Below are 18,656 nucleotides of genomic sequence, written 5' to 3' on the forward strand. Positions count from 1 at the left end.
AGTCATGGAATGTCACAAAATAGTGGTTTGCCTGGGAATGGAAGCAGCATTCTGTGCAACATTTGAAAGTCGGCTACACAAATGAAGAGGGCTTGTTGCTCTTTTTCAAACTAATGCAGCCCTAGGTCCCCACCTAATGCCCTGTACATTTAAAGTATGACCACTTTAAACAGCCCCTAAGAATCCTGAGAACTGTAGTTTGTTAAGGGTGCTGAGAGTTCTAGGGAAATTTCTGTTTCTACAATTCCAAGGGTGGTTTTACAACCAATCCCTCTGCCTGGGGAATGCTGGCAATTGCAGTTCTGTGTAAGCTAAGTATACTAAAGTAGAATTGTTTTCCAGTCTAACCAATTGCACTACTACATTAACTTACATGGGTTTTAATAAACAGTTGTCATTATGAAAACAAAGCCTAGATGAGTTTTTGCACCTGAGGGAGTCCAATCTGGTTTTATGTATTCCCCCTCCAAACACAAATGATTAATCTATAATGAAGTCACCAAAGCAAGACGTTTGGCACCAGGGAGCTGGCAAAGAGAAAGTCTCCCCCCCCCCCCATTGGCTCAAATGAATGAATTCTCTGCACACATTATACAGAGATCAAATCCAGAATCCTCCATGGAACCAATTCATATCTCAAGACGCTGGAAATAAGAAAGAATGCAAATATAGACAAGCAGTTGACATCTGTCATGGATGCTTTAGCTGAGATTCATGAATTGCAGGGAATTGGACTAGATGACCCCTGGGGTGCCTTCCAACATTACAATAAATGACATTTATTCCTGTACTGGGAAAATGAAATTTTATTTAAGTATTCGTAGCCTGGACATCAGGGTGCTTCACCAAAGCTACAGAAACCAGGTAATAATCTCTAGATGCAAGGTATAGTGTATTTCCTTCACGTTCAAATATTCAGTACAAAGCAAGAAATTGGATCCTTCTCACACGCACTCTAAAGGTGGAACAAAGTTAATCTTGAAGGAAAGAGCAAGGAAGGAAATATTTGCTATGTCTACAGGATAGTTTTTATTTACAAGGTAAAAGGTACCCCTGCCCGTACGGGCCAGTCGTGTCCGACTCTAGGGTTGTGCGCCCATCTCACTTAAGAGGCCGGGGGCCAGCGCTGTCCAAAGACACTTCTGGGTCACGTGGCCAGCGTGATGAAGCTGCTCTGGCGAGCCAGCACACGGAAACGCCGTTTACCTTCCCGCTATAAAGTGGTACCTATTTATCTACTTGCACTTAGGGGTGCTTTCGAACTGCTAGGTGGGCAGGAGCTGGGACCAAAGACGGGAGCTCACCCCGCCGCGGGGATTCGAACTGCCAACCATACGATCGGCAAGTCCTAGGCACTGAGGTTTTACCCACAGCGCCACCCGCGTCCTTTTATTTATTTACAAACTCATCAACAAATGAATATTTACAAATGCACAAGGAGAAAAAGATTGAGAGAAGTGAAGTGGCAAACATGTCAATCTTTAATTTGTATTTTTAAAGAAATAATAATAATAAACAAGAAAATTAGCCTGTACCTGAAACACTGCTCAGTGCATCCTTACTTCCATTTGTTTCTGCGACTGCCCGTCTGAACTGCTCCAAGATGGCATTTAATTCAGAAGAACGCTGCAGGGTTCGGTGCTCAGCTACGCGAAGACGTTCTTTCAAAGCATGAAATTCCCTTTGATAAGCAATCAGCTTTTCTAGAAGTGGAAATAATGAAGGTTATTCGCTGTTTTAAGTCTGTCATGACATATGTGAACGCTGCTTCTCCTGTAAAAAAAATTGTTTTCAGTTCAAGGAAATAACACAGAGACTCCAATCTAGTAATATAACATTTCTTCAGATACAATTTAGCAGGTGGAAATAGACCGAAGGACTTATCTGCACTATAGGAAGGAGCACCAAGAAGAAATACAATTACACCGTAACAATATTATTTTGCAAATTGAGTCTTTGTGAATATGCTCATGTATACTGTTATTGGTGGCGCTGTGGGTTAAACCACAGAGCCTAGGACTTGCCGATCAGAAGGTTGGCGGTTCGAATCCCCGTGATGGGGTGAGCTCCCGTTGCTCAGTCCCTGCTCCTGCCAACCTAACAGTTCAAAAGCATGTCAAAGTGCAAGTAGATAAATAGGGACCGCTCCAGTGGGAAGGTAAACGGCGTTTCCGTGTGTTGCTCTGGTTCGCCAGAAGAGGCTTAGTCATGCTGGCCACATGACCCGGAAGCCGTCTGCAGACAAACGCCGGCTCCCTCAGCCTATAGAGCGAGATGAGCGCGCAACCCCAGAGTCGGTCACGACTGGACCTAATGGTCAGGGGTCCCTTTACCTTTACCTTTACTGTTTTTATGTCATCAGTTTTAACTTGTATGAATGGGAGGAGAGTGAGCGAGTCTTTGGAAACGTGGCTCTGCAACATTGCCAGAGTCAGGAAAAGCAAGTTCTAGTGACTGATGACAACAAACAGGACTTCATTTTAAGCAAAACATAAGATTAAAGGCCAAAATCATTCCTTGGGAAGAGGAAACGGCACATTCCAGAGCATCTGTGCCCATTTGACTAGACCCTAAAAGTACAGTGATAAGGAAAGAGCTCAGGACCTTTGGTTCCTGTAGCAAGAAGAAATCTTGCAATCCCAAGACCTAGCGGCATTTGGAAGGGGGCCCGAAAGATGATGCAAGGATCTTGCAATCTTCTAAGTCTGCTTTGCAGTCTAGAGAACATCTACAATTAAGACTGTGCCATGTAGTTAAAAGACTGAGCTGAGAGTGTAAGTACTTTGGTGTCTGGAGCAAAAACCTAGGCAGTGCCCCACAATGCAGTGTGGCACTTCAGCATGGTTGCATTCTTGTCACTGTGTGAAACCCAGAGGTTAAGGGTGGTCTCTCTGAAAGGAAGGACCCTTTCTCTTCAAAGACATACTCCTTCCACCCACAGAGTGACAATTTCAACTGCTACCCATTACGTATAGAAATGCTTAGTGGCTTTCCCACTCCCCGCCCCCATATTGTTCTGATCTTAGCATCATAGCCTAGGGATACTATATGCAATTTGGAGTTGAGCGCTGGAGCAACCTAACATTGTAGCACTAAAAGTTCTGGGCAAACATCCAACCTGTGCTCTCAGTATAAGAAAACAAAAGACAAGTGATGAAGCTCAGTTTTGATTCGTGACACAGGCAACAACAGGGTTCAAGGCACCCATTAGTTCCACGAACCCTAGTTTCACCTTATGAACCTCCTATATTCTGCTTCTTTTGGCTTAGATGTATTTACGAAGAGGAGAAAGAACGGGCATTCCTGTGGTTAAGAATCTGTACACTCAGGTGGTGCTTGAGCCAAGTTCTTACAGGTGGTAAACCTGCATATACATTGCAATACTCCAGATCGTGCATAAGGATTCACATGCCAAGGTTCCCTCCATACAAGGAATCCCCTGCTCACAGAAAACCTGGGTATCAAGAATAAAGGTTCTTGCCTAGCTTTCTCTCCCCCAGCTCCATGGAGAAGCATGTGACTCTAGCTTCTCAGCTGCCAGGTGGACACATTGTAGGATAAACGCCTGATGGAACCATTCATGACTTCCATTATTCCTAACCAACTTCTAAATTAAGTACAGTGGAACCTCAGTTGTCAATTTTTTATCTGTGTTGTTTTAAATGAGACCATCTTGACTGTGAGCCCTGGAAGACCTGCACCCTGCCTTGCTGGCCCTTTCCCATCTGGCCTGGGAGAAAGTCTGGTGCCCGATAATAAATGTTGGAAATGTAAGGAAAATGAAGGTACTTTTTTCCACCTTTGGTGGACGTGCCCAAAGATTAAGACTTTCTGGGAAATGATATATAATGAATTGAAAAAGGTATTTAAATATACCTTCCTGAAGAAACCAGAGGCCTTTCTCTTGGGCATAGTCGGCCAATTGGTGCTAAAGAGGGACAGAACTTTCTTTATGTATGCTACAACAGCAGCAAGAATTCTTATTGCAAAGTATTGGAAGACACAAGATCTACCCACTCTGGAAGAATGGCAGATGAAGGTGATGGACTATATGGAATTGGCGGAAATGACTGGCAGAATCCGAGACCAGGGAGAAGAGTTGATGGAGGAAGATTGGAAAAAGTTTAAAGATTATTTACAGAAATATTGTAAAATTAATGAATGTTAGAATGATGCTGGATAGAAACTAAGTGGTCTCTAGCTGAAAGGTTACAAGGGAAGATGAAAAAAGGGTTTATTATGTAATATGTAAAAATCTAAAATTACAACATTTTTATGATTAATGATTAGGATATTAAAAGAGGGGAGGGATTTGCTGAACAAAATAATTGAACTGGAATACAAAAAAGGAAGGTGTGAGGAGGTCCTGGAAATAAGTAAATGAAGGTTAAGTAATGGAAGGAAAGAATTGTTTTTATATTTTTACTATGTATTTTCTTTTTTTTCCTTTTTTTCTTTTTCTTTGTGTGTTTTGTAAAACATTGAAAATTTTAATAAATATCTTATAAAAAAAAGAGAATGGAGTGTTGACTGACTCCAGCTACAAAAGCTATTTTGTTGTGTACTTTTTGATATGTTTTATTTATTGTTTATGACTTCTGTTATATTTGTAACTATGTAAATCTTGTCATGTTGAAAGCCACCTTGACAGTGGCGTAGCGTGGGGGGTGCCAGGGGGGCCAGCCGCACCGGGCGCAACATCTGGGGGGGCGCGCTCGCTGCCTCCGGAGTCGCCGAAGAGCCTCGGGCGCAGGCTGTAGCAGAGCCCCATGTCTCGTGGAACCGACGAGCTGTGCGCGCGCCCGGGCTGAAGGCGTCCGGCAGGCAGCGGCTCTCAGGGCCGCGGAGGACGTGCCAGGCAGCCCCTCCTCACAGCCTCGCCTCCGCTGCTGCTGCTGCAGCTTCTGGGCCATGTTGCATTTTCCTCGCCTCTCTGCCCCCCTCCTCCTCCGGGCAAGCGGCGTGGTTTGGGCGGCAGCGCCAGCAGCAACTCGACTCAGATCGGCAGGTTAGGGGTTGGGGGGGGCGCAAATTACTTGCCTTGCCCCGGGTTAGGGGGCGCAAATTACTTGCCTTGCCCCGGGTGCTGACAACTCACGCTACGCCGCTGCACCTTGAGCATAGTTTCAACTATGGAAAGGCGGCAAACAAATAAAATGATAATGCTGATGATGATACAGGCAGTGCTTGAAATTAGCCAGGCACCAGACACATTTTGCACCTGACTATTGACCACTTGCGACCAAGTGAAGATGCCTGGGCACCAGGATGGGCCTAACATCTCCATCATCTAGAGGTGCACACCTGGGGATCATTGGATCTTGACTGTTTTCACACAATAATACCACAACCTGTAGAATACTATCTGTTATATTTTATCTGCTCAATTGGAATAAATTGCAGGAACCAAAACGCTTTTTCTGTGCAGCCTGAGCAGGAGCAGTCACCATTAAGAAAAAGAGGTAGGTATAGCACAATATTTATGTGGACTGTCCCTGGATCAAGTGACTTTTCTTCTTTAAGTTCTCAGAGTTCTTGACCTAGCTCAAGGTTGTAATCTGAACTAGCCAGATGTTTAACTGAGAATCAACCACAGTCAGTCCATCGTTTGAAAAATAAGACTTTAGAGCCATCTTGCCCCAAAATGGCAACTAGACATTCCGTTCTAGTGACTGTAACCTTGGTTTAAGGAGCCATTTTGGTGCTTAGTTTATGTATCTGACTTTCTAACAGGCAAGACTCTTGAAGCGGAAAACACACTTTCATATTGCTCCTACAATATGGTGGCAAGGCCACTGAATAGCAAGGACTCCAATTCCTCTTGCTTCTCATTTGCCTCTTATTCCTCTAGCTTCAGCATCAAATGAAATAAACTGCTAATTTTTAAAGAAAAACAGATTTGCATGCCATCAAGAAACAAAAATCCATTAAAAACTCCATTTAAAAAAAATACATGCAGCACAACTTTCAGAACCAGAAGCAAAACTATTTATCTTTCAGACTCTGAAATTTTAGTTATGCTAGAATCATCTACTTGGTAGTGCTTCTTTTGCGGGTTGGCATCTTTACCACCAGCCACCCACCAGTTTTATCTGCAGAATCTCACTTCCATGCTCTGGAAGGAAGTGCTTGAACTACGCCATCAACTGCCTGGGGCCAGGGAACCTGCTATGTCCATGCTATGCCCATAATGTAATTGTATCTGTGTATGGATTTTAATTGTTAGCTACTTGGGAAGTCAATGCTGGCTGAAAAGCAGGGGGAAAATAGGATAAATAAACACAGCCCCCCTCTTCCTTCCTTCACTAATCACAACACAAAATAATATAACTAGGGGCCAAATCCCTACCAGATCAATTTTAGATTAGTTTGAGGGATGTGTGGGGTTTTTTGCAACCTGGCTACTGCCTAGAAAGCTCAATCTCAATGTCAGTTGATTGAGGTTTACCATTACAGTACCAGTTGCTGGCTTTAGAATTGCTTTATTATGTCTCCTTCACTAGACTGTAGAGTTGCAGCCAAAGAATCACATTTTTTCATTCTTTTGCAACAGGACTAAATAAGCCTTTGGCCTTCAGAAATAAGATTGTGTTATCCTTGGCAAGGATGAGGACAGGAGATTATTTCTGTTGAGAATTCCAGAAATCCTATGACTTCCTCAGTTCTTCAGTTACACTAACCTTTTTTTTTTTATCCCTAAAGCCTGGTTATCAGTGATAAAATACCTTTTTTAAAGAGCTTTTTTTCCCATTTTGTTTAATACTTCCTACTGACAACTTCCTTTCCTTAAATATGAATGCCCTGGTGGTTGTACTGCCTGATTTGGCCTCAGAGGAAAAACTCATTGCTCAGTTACAGCTTACAACAGACATTTATTTAACATTTGCACTGTGCAGTACAGCATACAAGTCTAGCCAAAGAAGTGTGACCGTGGTCAGAGACTATCACGAGTCAAACCCAGAGACAGTCTAAACATGTGGTAAGTCAGATCCTAGAACTGCAGTGTCAGAAGGGACCTCAGATGTCATCTAGTCTAACTCCTTGCTCAATGCAAAAGCTGCAGTGCAGGATACAACTACAGCATCCTTGACAGATGTATATCCAGTCTTCACTTAAATATTTCCATATTTTAAAAATATTTGTAATGATACTATTCCAAACACCACAGCCACTCCCCAGACAAGAAAAGGGCAAGGAAATACATACACTACAAAGAAAAGTTTCAGATGCCATTGTTTACAGTCATGTAATGGAAATTTCATAAAGTGGGCTAAATACTTCAATCCTTGTTTCATCTTCTTTCTTTACATGTCTGCAAAATCCAGACTAATTTTGTGCTGTATTAATAATCTTCTCTTATCTCCTGGGTAACAAATGTTACCATAGAAGATTTCAGTTTTAAAAAATCTAGAATGTTTCTCGCTCTATTATTAGATCTGCTCTCTGCCCCCCGCCCCCACTGGCCACATATAAAAAGCATTTTTATACAGTATAGTGAAATGTTTTCACAAGAGCTTTCAGGGGCATGAAAAACAGACATAATATAGCATTCAGGAACTGCCAGTGTAGAAGCTTTTTTTTTGTCTCAAGACATTGCATAAGAGCGTATAAAACTCTGTTATTATTGTGTAATCCACTTCAGAAATTAAATGTAAATATTTGAAGAGGCTTGACATTTCACATTCTGAGAAAAGTAACTCTGCCTACACCTTCATTGGATTTCATTACACAACTTTTCCCCATCCTCAAAGCTTTTCTCCAAGACAGATTTAAATACACCCACACAAATTTTCATCAGCCACAACCATTCTTGCCTTCTTCCCACATAAGATACAAGGGGGGGGGGGAACCCTCATTGGGCCTAGGTAATTCCACAACATCATCAGAAAAGAGGGTCTCTGTATCAAGCTAAAAGAATCCACAGTAGCAAATGCACCATTATTGCCTGATATCCAACACATATTCAAGAGTGCCGCTCTCCAGAAAGGAAGATGTATAGTCCTTGGCAGGATTCCTGTTTCTGAAAGGGGCTGGACCAATTGTCACCATCAATACTATGGGCTAGTTCAGAAAACCACTACTGCATACAGAAGAGTTATTTCTGCATAGCATTCGAAATTAGCCAGGCGCCAGGAGCATTTTGCACCTGGCTATTGGCCATTTGCGATCAAGTGAAAAGGCCCGGGCACCAGGATGACACCTGACATCTCCACCACCTGGAGGTGCATGCCTGGGGATCATTGGATCTTGATTATTTTCACACACTAACAACACATCCTGTGGTATTCTAGCCATTGTATTTTATCTTCACAATCAGAATGAATCTTAGGAACCTTGGTTTAAGGAGCCATTTGGTGCCTAGCTTATTTATCTAACACCGTCTCTGGTGCATGGTATGCTGCTGGTGGCCGCATAGAACTCTTCAGCCAGGACCCACCACCATGAGAATCACAGTGATGTGTGTACAGAGATCAGTCATCATTAAGAGACCGCCTCTACGTGACCCTAGCAGTGGTGACATATGCTCCCATGGTCCTCACATGTGAGGTGCTATATCAAAGTCACCTCTATGGGAGGAATTCAATGCCATGCTCTTCTGACTGCTCCATCAGGTGCCAATTTGAATAAAATATTGGGGGAGGGGAGTAGGTACGCCCTGCTCTGCATAATCAATAAGAAGACATGGCACATGCACACCATGTGAATGGCAATGCCCATCAACTTTGGGGTGCTCAGCCCCCTCAAATATTTTATGGGGCGCTCCGAAGGGACCTCAGCCCCCAGGAGTTGGCTCCTATGCATCAGGGTAAACATTTCTGCTTGCTAGCCAGAATGATTCCCCCTCTCCTCCTCCTCCACTCCACGTTGCACTGTTCTGGGGGTTCTCCTAACGTTCCAGAAATGATTGGGAGCAGGTGCAGGAGGAGAGGGTGCAAACCCCATTGCACTAATGGGAGCCCTTGTGCTGACGTTCGCTAGCATGCTGGGTTAGTTGAATCCTGGCCTTTGTTTCTGTACTGAGTATAAATGGCTGACTGAGAGCCAGTGAGCAGAAACTCAACTCATATAAGATATAGTCAACAGGTGGGCCATATGTCCAGATAACTAGTGTTCAACCTGTTCACATGGGGGTTGCTCTACCCCAAAGATCAATACTGGGGGATGCTCACTGATCCATCTTTATAACTAGAGGGGGAAAGCTGTCTGTGACCCCCAGGACACTGAGACCTGGCTGCAATTCTACCTGGATAGCAAGAGTTTTGCTTCATTGATCTACACCCTAGTAGTCTCCCAAATGAAATACTGACTATAAAACTAGTCTGGAAATTACCAGAACATGGCTAAAAGTCTGCCCAACATAATCACATCAGGGCAGTAATTAGCCATTCGTTGGCTCACACGCCATTTATGGGCCCAATTCAATATGATAATTCAGAAACTTGGGTACATGGAAGTCCATCTCACTGCATACCGTATTTTTCGCTCTATAAGACGCACCAGACCACAAGACGCACCTAGTTTTTGGAGGAGAAAAACAAGAAAAAAATATTCTGAATCTCAGAAGCCAGAACAGCAAGAGGGATCACTACGCAGTGAAAGCAGCAATCCCTCTTGCTGTTCTGGCTTCTGTCATAGCTGCGCAGCCTGCATTCACTCCATAAGATGCACACACATTTCCCCTTACTTTTTAGGAGGGAAAAAGTGAGTCTTATAGAGCAAAAAATATGGTACATACCCACCTGACATTAAGACCCTTCAAGGTTTTTCTCCAAACACTCCTGCAAAGTGACTACAGGACAGAAGCACTCCAGCTGCAGACTACCCTCCCGAGAGAGGTTCATTTACTTTGGTATCAGTTTAACACTAAGCAATTATCTTTTTTTATTTTTATCGGTTCTGAATCTGAGCCACTTTACCCTCTGCAACAATTTTCTATGCTGGTTCTATACTAATGGTTTTATAAGAAAAAGGATAGCAGGAAGGCAAGGCCTTAGATATAAGCCACAAATGATAGCAGCACATGAGAAGGTCAAAACACAACAGTTAATGTTATCTTGCCCCTGCAACATTCAGAGTGCATGACATGGGTGAATAATTTCTGTAGAGTAAGCAGTCCCACCAAAGCAAAAAACAGCAACCAAACACAGAACAACTACTCCTATACTATCAATCAGGGAGATAAAAGGGAGAGGAAAGAAAAGTTCTACAAGCTATTTAAATTGGAAAAGAAGTGTGCAGCTGGAATCCTACACCCATTTTAATTGTTAGATGAGCAGATATATAAGCTAATCACCAAATGGGACCATAAATCTGAGTTGCAGTTGCCACAATGGAATATCTAGGCCCCATATCCCCCCCACAATGGAATTTGTTGTTGCTGATGATGATGATTTCATTTCTATATCGCTATAACAAGTCTCAAAGTGGTTTACAACACATTAAAACATCAAACAGAACAACCTAGAATAAAACAAATATTTCAGATCCTTCTCTAAGTGACATTTTGCTTTCCCCGGTCATCAGCCTGGCATCCAGAGATCTCCACGTGGTTGTGATTGGACCAGCGCCAGTCACAAAACACGCCTGGTGGTGGGCTAATTTCTAACATTGCCCACTTACACGAGAATAAATCCCATTAAATTTCACGGGACATAGTTGTGAATAAAGAAGTACAAGGCTGCACTGTAAACTGAAAATTAAAGAAAGAAAGGAATATATCTAGATAATTCTGTACAGATGTAAGGGCAATACCCAACGCTTCATGAGTGGACACAATAGGACTTCCCCTTTCTTCTAGTCTGTGCCTAAAAATGTACTCTGAGAGGTCCCCCAATGCACAAAAGCAGGTCTGGGGATGCTGTAAACTGGTGGGTAGGGAAAAGAGGAAATCCCATTGCATGGGCAGGTCCATTCTGCAAGTGGGTTGAGAGCTTTGGCTGGTGTGAAAAACATGGCCAAAAGTCAAATTTAATTAGATTTCGTTTTGCAGGTTTATTAAACTGTGAACGCATTATCTGTTAGAAGTATTCAGTTCCCTCAAGCCCTTTAATGGTTTTTTTGGGGGGGGGGAGATTAACCCCCCCCCAAAAAAAACCCTCAAACCAATCAACCAGACTTTGAATTGGTAAATAAAGCTCTCTAAACTTTACACACTTAGGTAATTTCTTCTAAACTATTAAATAATCCATCAAGTCAATCTATTCCCCCATTCACCAAGGAATAGTAATAGGGATTGTTTCTCATATTACACTTGAAAGACACAGGTGCATTGGGAGTCACACCAACATTAAAATGTCTATGAAAACACAGTGTAAGAGCTTAACCATGTGCTTTTGTCTTTAAGAGAAGAGGCATACCAGAATGCCAGAGGGACTTTCTGAGACAGGACATTTTATCTCAGAGACCAATGCACAGACAGGACTTCTGATTAACTTTTAGCCTGGGGAACAATTCCTATGAATCAATGTCGAATATAATGTGGAAAAACAAACGAAGTCACATCTCTACTGACTAGTAAAAGCCAGCATTCAGTTACTTTAATTTGACACATCTGGCTACAGAATAATCTTTCTGCAAGGATGTGACTGGAAGAGGCAAAGGCAGGTAGGAATAATGAGATGGCGAAGGGAATAAGTCTACCTGCCGCACCAAGACTGTTAACGAGAAACAAGTTGCTACAATATGATGCAACATTCCCTGTATGAACATGGCTGTGAGATGAATATAAAAATAAAGGAGTATAACAGCTTGGAAGAGTTAAGAATCCAAACAAATGAACAGAGACAATTAGACATGCATTTCAACCAAAAACACATATTTTGAAAGCCTGCAGATTTTCAGAGGCAAGTTCAAAGTTGGGCGAACTCTGCTAACACAAAGATATTCTTGTTTTAGACACAATTGATGTTCTTGGATATTCACAGAAACCCAAACACATGGCCATAACCAAAATAAACCACTGCTTCATTTTAAAAGCTGGCGGAAGGAAAGGAAAGTTGCCAGAAAAAGCAAAGATCGGAACAATTAAAAACGTGGTGTTAGCAACATCCACTTCCTGTACAGATGTACCTGAATACAGTGTTGAACACTAAAAAGCTTGTTCTTATCAATTATGAGCTAGAGGTTCAGACTTTAGCACGGGGAGGGGGGATCAGCCCCAAATGAAGGTCAAATGAGGCAAGCATATGGTTCTCTGTCTGTGCATTGCTTTCAAACAATAAGGATAATTAAGTCCATGATCTGGATGGAAAGATAAGTCCTTTACTACAGTTCCGTGTTGAGGATTTGTTTCCTTATATGTTGCTGCTGTTATTATTAAATTTGTATACCACCCTTCATCCAAAGATCACAGGGCAGTTCACAACATCAAAATCCAAAATGAAAACAAAAAATACATAATAAATAAAACAAAAACAAGCCAATGACCCCCTCTCCCACAATGTAGCATGTTTAACCAGCCAAAAGGCCTGGTTATAGAGGAACATTTTTGCTTGGTGCCTAAAGATATGTACTGAAAGTTCCAGGTGAGATCAGCAAGCTAATTTACAGCTCTGCTTCTTTGATCAAAACCTGGCTATTCGTTTTGCATTTTGGCACTGGGGATGTATAGTATATGCGAAGAGATTTTGCCAGTGGTCCCAACAAGAAGATAAAATCATCATCAACAACATTCCTGCATTCAGCAGGGATCACAATGAATTTCCAGATATGCTGCTGCTTCTGCAGTGGAAAATATTGGAGACTGAAGTCAATAAAATGAATAGGTTCTATTCAGCATGGTAACTAGGCAAATACAATCTGAGTGCATACATCATCCATATCTTGTATAAAATTTTAGATCACCTTTTCAACTAAAACAGTCATTCTTATGATTGTAATTAACCCATTCTTTCCAGCAGTAGGGAAAAAGGGGGTGATCTACCTACACCCAGCCATATCTTTAATGCTTCTAGACAGAAGGCTCCTATCCACTAATTGTTATTCCATTGCAACCTCCAGCAGAATTGCATTTGATTTTTCATGGTTGAATTTTTTTTGGGGGGGGGTGTCACTTTTCCTTCCTATGTTCCATTTATATCTGTGGGCATGACATGGGCGAGAGGGAGGTGCTGTTCACCATTTAAAAAAACTTTTTGAAAACTTTTTTTGCTTAAATTTTCAAGATTTATTTTAAACAGTGATCAAGCAAAATTGATGTTTTGGTTTGGGTAAGATATGTTGACTAGGGGAGGAGTTGCTAAAATTGCAATGGCCAGAAAAGCAGCAGGGTTTTTTTAAAAGAAAAGAAAAGATAAGAACCCCAAATATTTATTTCATTAGTGCAATTTTTCTCTCATTTAAGAACTATTGTGCAAATGGGGGGGGGGGGTTTAAGAGAGAGAAGCGTTTTAGGGCCAATTAACTACAAAAGCAATGAAAACAAATAGAGTAATAAGAGAACACCCACCAGAAACGTAATGATGAAGGTGAGTCTAGTGGCAAAAGATTTAATCTGCCTGATATCCCTTTGACCAGAGACAAGTAGAATACTTCTAGGGGAATTTATACCTGCAGATACTGTAAGACTGTTCTTCTCAAGAAGTTGGACTTTCTAAGTTCTGACAAGATGGAGCAATACCAGACAGTTACTGGATCATTATATGAATGAATGAATGAATGAATGAATGCCTCAAAAAATGTGAGAAATTTAAACATGTCAGTTTCACACTAGGGCTTCAATCTACCGTATTTTTCGCCCTATAGGGCGCACCGGCCCATAGGGTGCACCTAGGTTTTTTTGGGGGGGGGAATAAAGGGAAAAAAATTTTATCTCCCCCACAGGCAGGGGCTGGGGCAGGGGAAGCCCGAGCTTCCCCCGACCCCAGCCCCCAGAACAGGCTGCTATCCGCAAGCCTTGGGAGCCCGGCGGGGACTCCCGCCGGGCTCCCAAGGCTTGCGGATAGCTTCCTGAAGCCTGGAGAGCGAGAGGGGTCGGTGTGCACCAACCCCTCTCACTCTCCAGGCTTCAGTGAAAGCCTGCATTCGCCCCATAGGACGCACACACATTTCCCCTTCATTTTTGGAGGGGAAAAAGTGCGTCCTATAGGGCGAAAAACACGGTAAACAAAGCTGCAAGGGATTATGGTCTAGTGTGAAAGCACTATTTGAGAAGGATGAGCAATCACAAGGGCAGGGAGGTGGGTGTGATGAAGATAGTCTAGATCAGGTTTGAGGATTCTGTGCCCTCCAAATGTTGCTGGACTCCTTGAGTTGTCCATCCACCCTGAACACTGGCTAGGCTCTAGTGCTTTTTTCCTAGAAAAAGAGGTGCCCCTCCCTTTTAAAAAAAAGCACTGCTGGGGTCACTGGAGCTGATGGGAGTTAGAGTCCAACAATATTTGGAGTGTACTTGTTCCCCACCAGTAATCTAACAGAAAAATTAAGTTGGAACGCAATGTAGCTTTATTGGACAGTAGCCTTACAGTCATTGTAGAGTCACCTTCCTGGAATTGTGCTGCAATGTGCCTTTTAAGCATGGGAAGTTTATTTGGGGGGAAACAAAGGAAGGAACTAGGATCATCCCATCTAAACATGGTACCTTGTTCTATCACCAGGAAGGTGACTGTGCAATAAACAGGAAGGCAGCCATGCAGATTACACAGCTTGAGCTGTCTTCCCCCCCAAAAGGAGAACAGTGCCAAACCTACCAATATTTTAATAAGTTATGCAGAGAGGGAGCCGCAGCCCAAGATAGGAAAGGAGGTGGTATGGGAACACTTAGCTACTTTAGACAAATTCAAATCTCCAGGGCCCAGTGAGCTGCATCCAAGAGAACTAAAGGAATTTGCAGATGTAATCTCAGAGCCTCTGTCTACAGTCTTAAAGAATTCTTAAGAGAACAAGTGAGGTCCCCATCTTCAAAAGATGGGGGAAGGACAGAGGCAACTACTGACTAGTCTACTTGACGGAAAGGTCCTGGAACAGTTGCACACCTCCAACAGCAGTGGTGCAGCTGAATCCTGTAGTCAAAAATAGGTGATCTTACACCCACATATTCTACTGCATCTTATATTACTATTTTTTTAAATATATCATAAACTTGTATACACAACATACAAGTAATAAAATTATGGCACGTTGGAGTACAGTATACAATCCATTGAGACTTGAGATATAGGTGGTCATCAAACAATAAGACATTAATAACCACGTACTACAGAAGTACTAGACTTACCTGTATCAGCATTACCCAAACACTTGGGCTATTACAGAATAGCTGCAACTTTGAGTATATGTCCCCTTCCCGCTAAATGACCAACAACTGAGCCCCTTGAGTTATACAATTTATGTAATATCAAACTGCAAAGACAGCCATGTCAGCTCTTACAATGTTTGTGATAGACAGCTGACTTGAATACAAAGTTTTGACTAGTTAAAAACTTTTCCAAAAATTAATGTTTTAAAGCAAATACTTTGTAGAAGCTAACTCGGTTTTTCAGTTTTGGTTCTTGCAATGCACATGCAGGGGGTTGCCACATCTATCCTATTTTATTTGAAAGCCCTTGAATAGTGTTAAAATGGGATTTGGGCCACAGGCTTTAGTGGTAAATAATTTAGCATCAGGATATCTCAAGCCCTAATTTGGGACTTACAGGACCATCATTATATATAATGTAACACTGCACTGAAGAGACATTTTGACCTGAAAAAACTGCGGAGAAGAGAACGATAAGACGACAATGCAATTATCCTCCAGATGAAACTCTAATCAGGTAGTACAGTTCATTTAATTTACACAGAGCCATCTGTCACCAGTAACATTTCTCACCTAATTAGTAACCACTATTCTCTCAATCGGTTTGCACATGGAATGTGTTTTACTTACATCAAGCTATCAGCTTTGGATTGCATTTTCAAACAGCTTCAAAATCTTAACCAGCTAATATTCCTTAAAAAGTATTTCAATTACACCCAAATGAAAATGTATGCATGGTGTGCTAAGCCACACTATGGCTTTGTGAGACAATGCAAATGGCTGGGCTCTCACAGATAGAAAAGAGCTCTCACAACCACTTTGTTCCTTTTTACTGCTGCACTGCATTAGCAAAATTTTGGCTTGGTGTGTCATCTGAACCGGGATCTGAACCAGTTAAGCTCTCGCTTCACTAACCAAGGTTTGATACAAAACACAACAGAAGCATACATCGGAAGGATGATATGTGAAACAAATGCACATTTGCAGCGTAAAAACTGATTCTCCAGAAGGACAACTGTGGGTGTTCCTGGATGATAGTGGGTGAATTCAGATTATTGCATTAGTAATTGCGATACTTAGAAGAATGGGAACTTTTTACAAATTACTTGAAAAGACAACAAAATGAATTGGACTCCTTGGCAGGTTTTGAATAAGAAAACACAAATTTATTGATTGTTAACATAGTCGATAGATAATATAAGGAGATATACAATTTTACAGTATGCAGAGAACAATATAAGTTGAGAAATCAGAGAGAGGAGCTGAGGGAAGTCTCGGAGGGGGAGGGTTTGATGGGGAGGTGGGGGGAAAGGGGGGGAAATAATGAATATGAGATGTTTTGACATTTTGTTATCTTGAAATTATTAATAAAAAAAAAGTAATTGCGATACTTAGGACCAGTTTCCCATACTTGGGTCTCCAGCTGTTTTTGGACTACAATTCCCATCATCCCTGACCACTGGCCCTGCTAGCTAGGGATGATGGGCACTGTAGTCCAACAACAGATGGGAGACCCAAGTTTGGGAAACCCTGCTGTGGTTATTTGCTCCAGAAAACTATAGAATACTGAAAACAAGATCACATGCTCCACATGAAAGAAGCCTGTGAAACACCCTGGGCACAGGAGGAGAAAAAAGAAGGCACACCACATGCTGCCGGATTCTCCATCACTTTGGCTCTCCCTTCTCCGAATTGTTTCCCCAATATATCATCTTTGGTACCAAAGCAAACAGCAGAAGCTTCCCTAAACAGTCATCCAGCCATGGGACCTCTTGCCAAACTCAGGCTGCCTCCACATCCCAATATATCTGCTTCTTCTCTTCCGCTTCACTCTTCCTGCCTCCTAGCCCTCCACTGTGATGCAATTTCTCCCATTCTGCCAACTTGAGCTGCCACTACCGTCACCATAGCTACCCTTCTCCTCATCTCTTATTGTGACAAATTCTCTTCAGATAATGTCTGTGACCATTTCAAGGTATCAAAGCATCGTAGCCAAAGCATAGCTGTCAACTTTCAGATGTGAAAATAATGGATCAGCAGCCTCGAAAATAAGGGATCAGCAGCCTCACCTGTCCCGGGGACAGTCTACAGGATATCTAACAATCCGGGGTAGCAGTGGGAAATGGCACTGGAATAAGGGAATTTCCCGCAAAAAAAGGGAAGGTTGACAGCTATGAGCCAAAGGTGGAATATGCACAATCAACCATTTCTTAGCTGACTATACACATCACATGTATGTGTGTGTGTACCTTAGACCATGGTGCCCAATAAGCTGATTTGTTGTTTGTTAGGCAGATCAAAAGGGTCCATGAATGTGGCTGCCAGAAGCAAATCAAAACTCCTTCCAGAAGCCTCTTGCCCTCAAGCTCAGGAAGTGACACATATGCATAGCGAAAAGGACCCTAGCCCTCCCACTGAGTTATCCTTCACACACAAATAGTTCATAGAGTGGGGTGTCAGTCTTGCACCATATTGAGTTCTGGGAGGTAGTCTACAACTACATCTGACATCCCCAAAGCCTGGAAACAGGTGAAACATGGCCGCCTCCTCTCCCTTGAGTCCTCTGTATATGCCAGAAGAATGAGGGGTTTGGGACACTGTCTCAGGAGGAACATGAATAATTAAGGTCGAAGTGTAGAGCCTACAAAGTCAGCTTACAAATACAAGTAGCATCTGAATAGTCAACAGATGTGCACAGTATATCATATTAGAAGGTGTGTGTGTGTGTGTATAGTGCTAACTGTATGCATCAAATGACACACTGGAAACCAGATGTGGATTTTCACCAAAGGAGTCCCCCAGATCATTTCCTCCAGCATTCATTGCTCAATGACTGCTTGCATCAGCAACGCCTTTTAAAATGGTGAACACAATGGGCAAAGGAGGAATCAGCCAACTGTACTTTGAGGCAGGATATGACAGAACACAAGAGCCCTCTGAAGAGACAGACACATTAGCCACATGCCTTTATCATCTTCCCCAATGTTGGAAAGGCAACTTTTGCAGCAGGTCTTCTCTACTCACGGAAGCTCTCTGTGTGATGTAGAACATGGGTAGGCAAACTAAGGCCCAGGGGCTGGATCCGGCCCAATCGCCTTCTCATTCCGGCCCATGGACAGTCTGGGAATCAGCATGTTTTTACATGAGTAGAATATGTGCTTTTATTTAAAATGCATCTCTGGGTTATTTGTGGGGCACAGGAATTCATTATTATTATTTTCTTTTTCAAAATATAGTCTGGCTCCCCACAAGGTCTGAGGGACAGTGGATCAGCCCCCTACTGAAAAAGTTTGCTGACCCCTGGTGTAGCATAGCAGATTCCCCCCCACTGCCATAGTTCATTTCCCAGCACTGGGTGACAATGAAGATGGTGACGAGGGTGTTGTAGAGGGGAGGGCAGGGACTACAAGCTGTTCCCCCT

At 42.5% G+C, this 18,656-nt stretch overlaps 1 protein-coding gene across 3 annotated transcripts in view; it reads right to left on the reverse strand.

The window, feature by feature from the left end:
* Positions 1 to 18,656, reverse strand: part of MGAT4A (alpha-1,3-mannosyl-glycoprotein 4-beta-N-acetylglucosaminyltransferase A) — a 54,307-nt gene that overhangs the window by 28,628 nt on the left and 7,023 nt on the right. For all 3 annotated transcript variants that reach the window (XM_081003427.1, XM_081003425.1, XM_081003426.1), the window contains one exon: positions 1,536 to 1,703. In XM_081003427.1, the coding sequence (XP_080859553.1) occupies positions 1,536 to 1,703 (168 nt within the window). The remainder of the gene's footprint in view (positions 1 to 1,535; positions 1,704 to 18,656) is intronic.

The sequence above is a fragment of the Podarcis pityusensis genome (genome assembly GCF_964106645.2).
Source record: "Podarcis pityusensis genome assembly, chromosome: 4".
NCBI classification, from domain to species: domain Eukaryota; kingdom Metazoa; phylum Chordata; class Lepidosauria; order Squamata; family Lacertidae; genus Podarcis; species Podarcis pityusensis.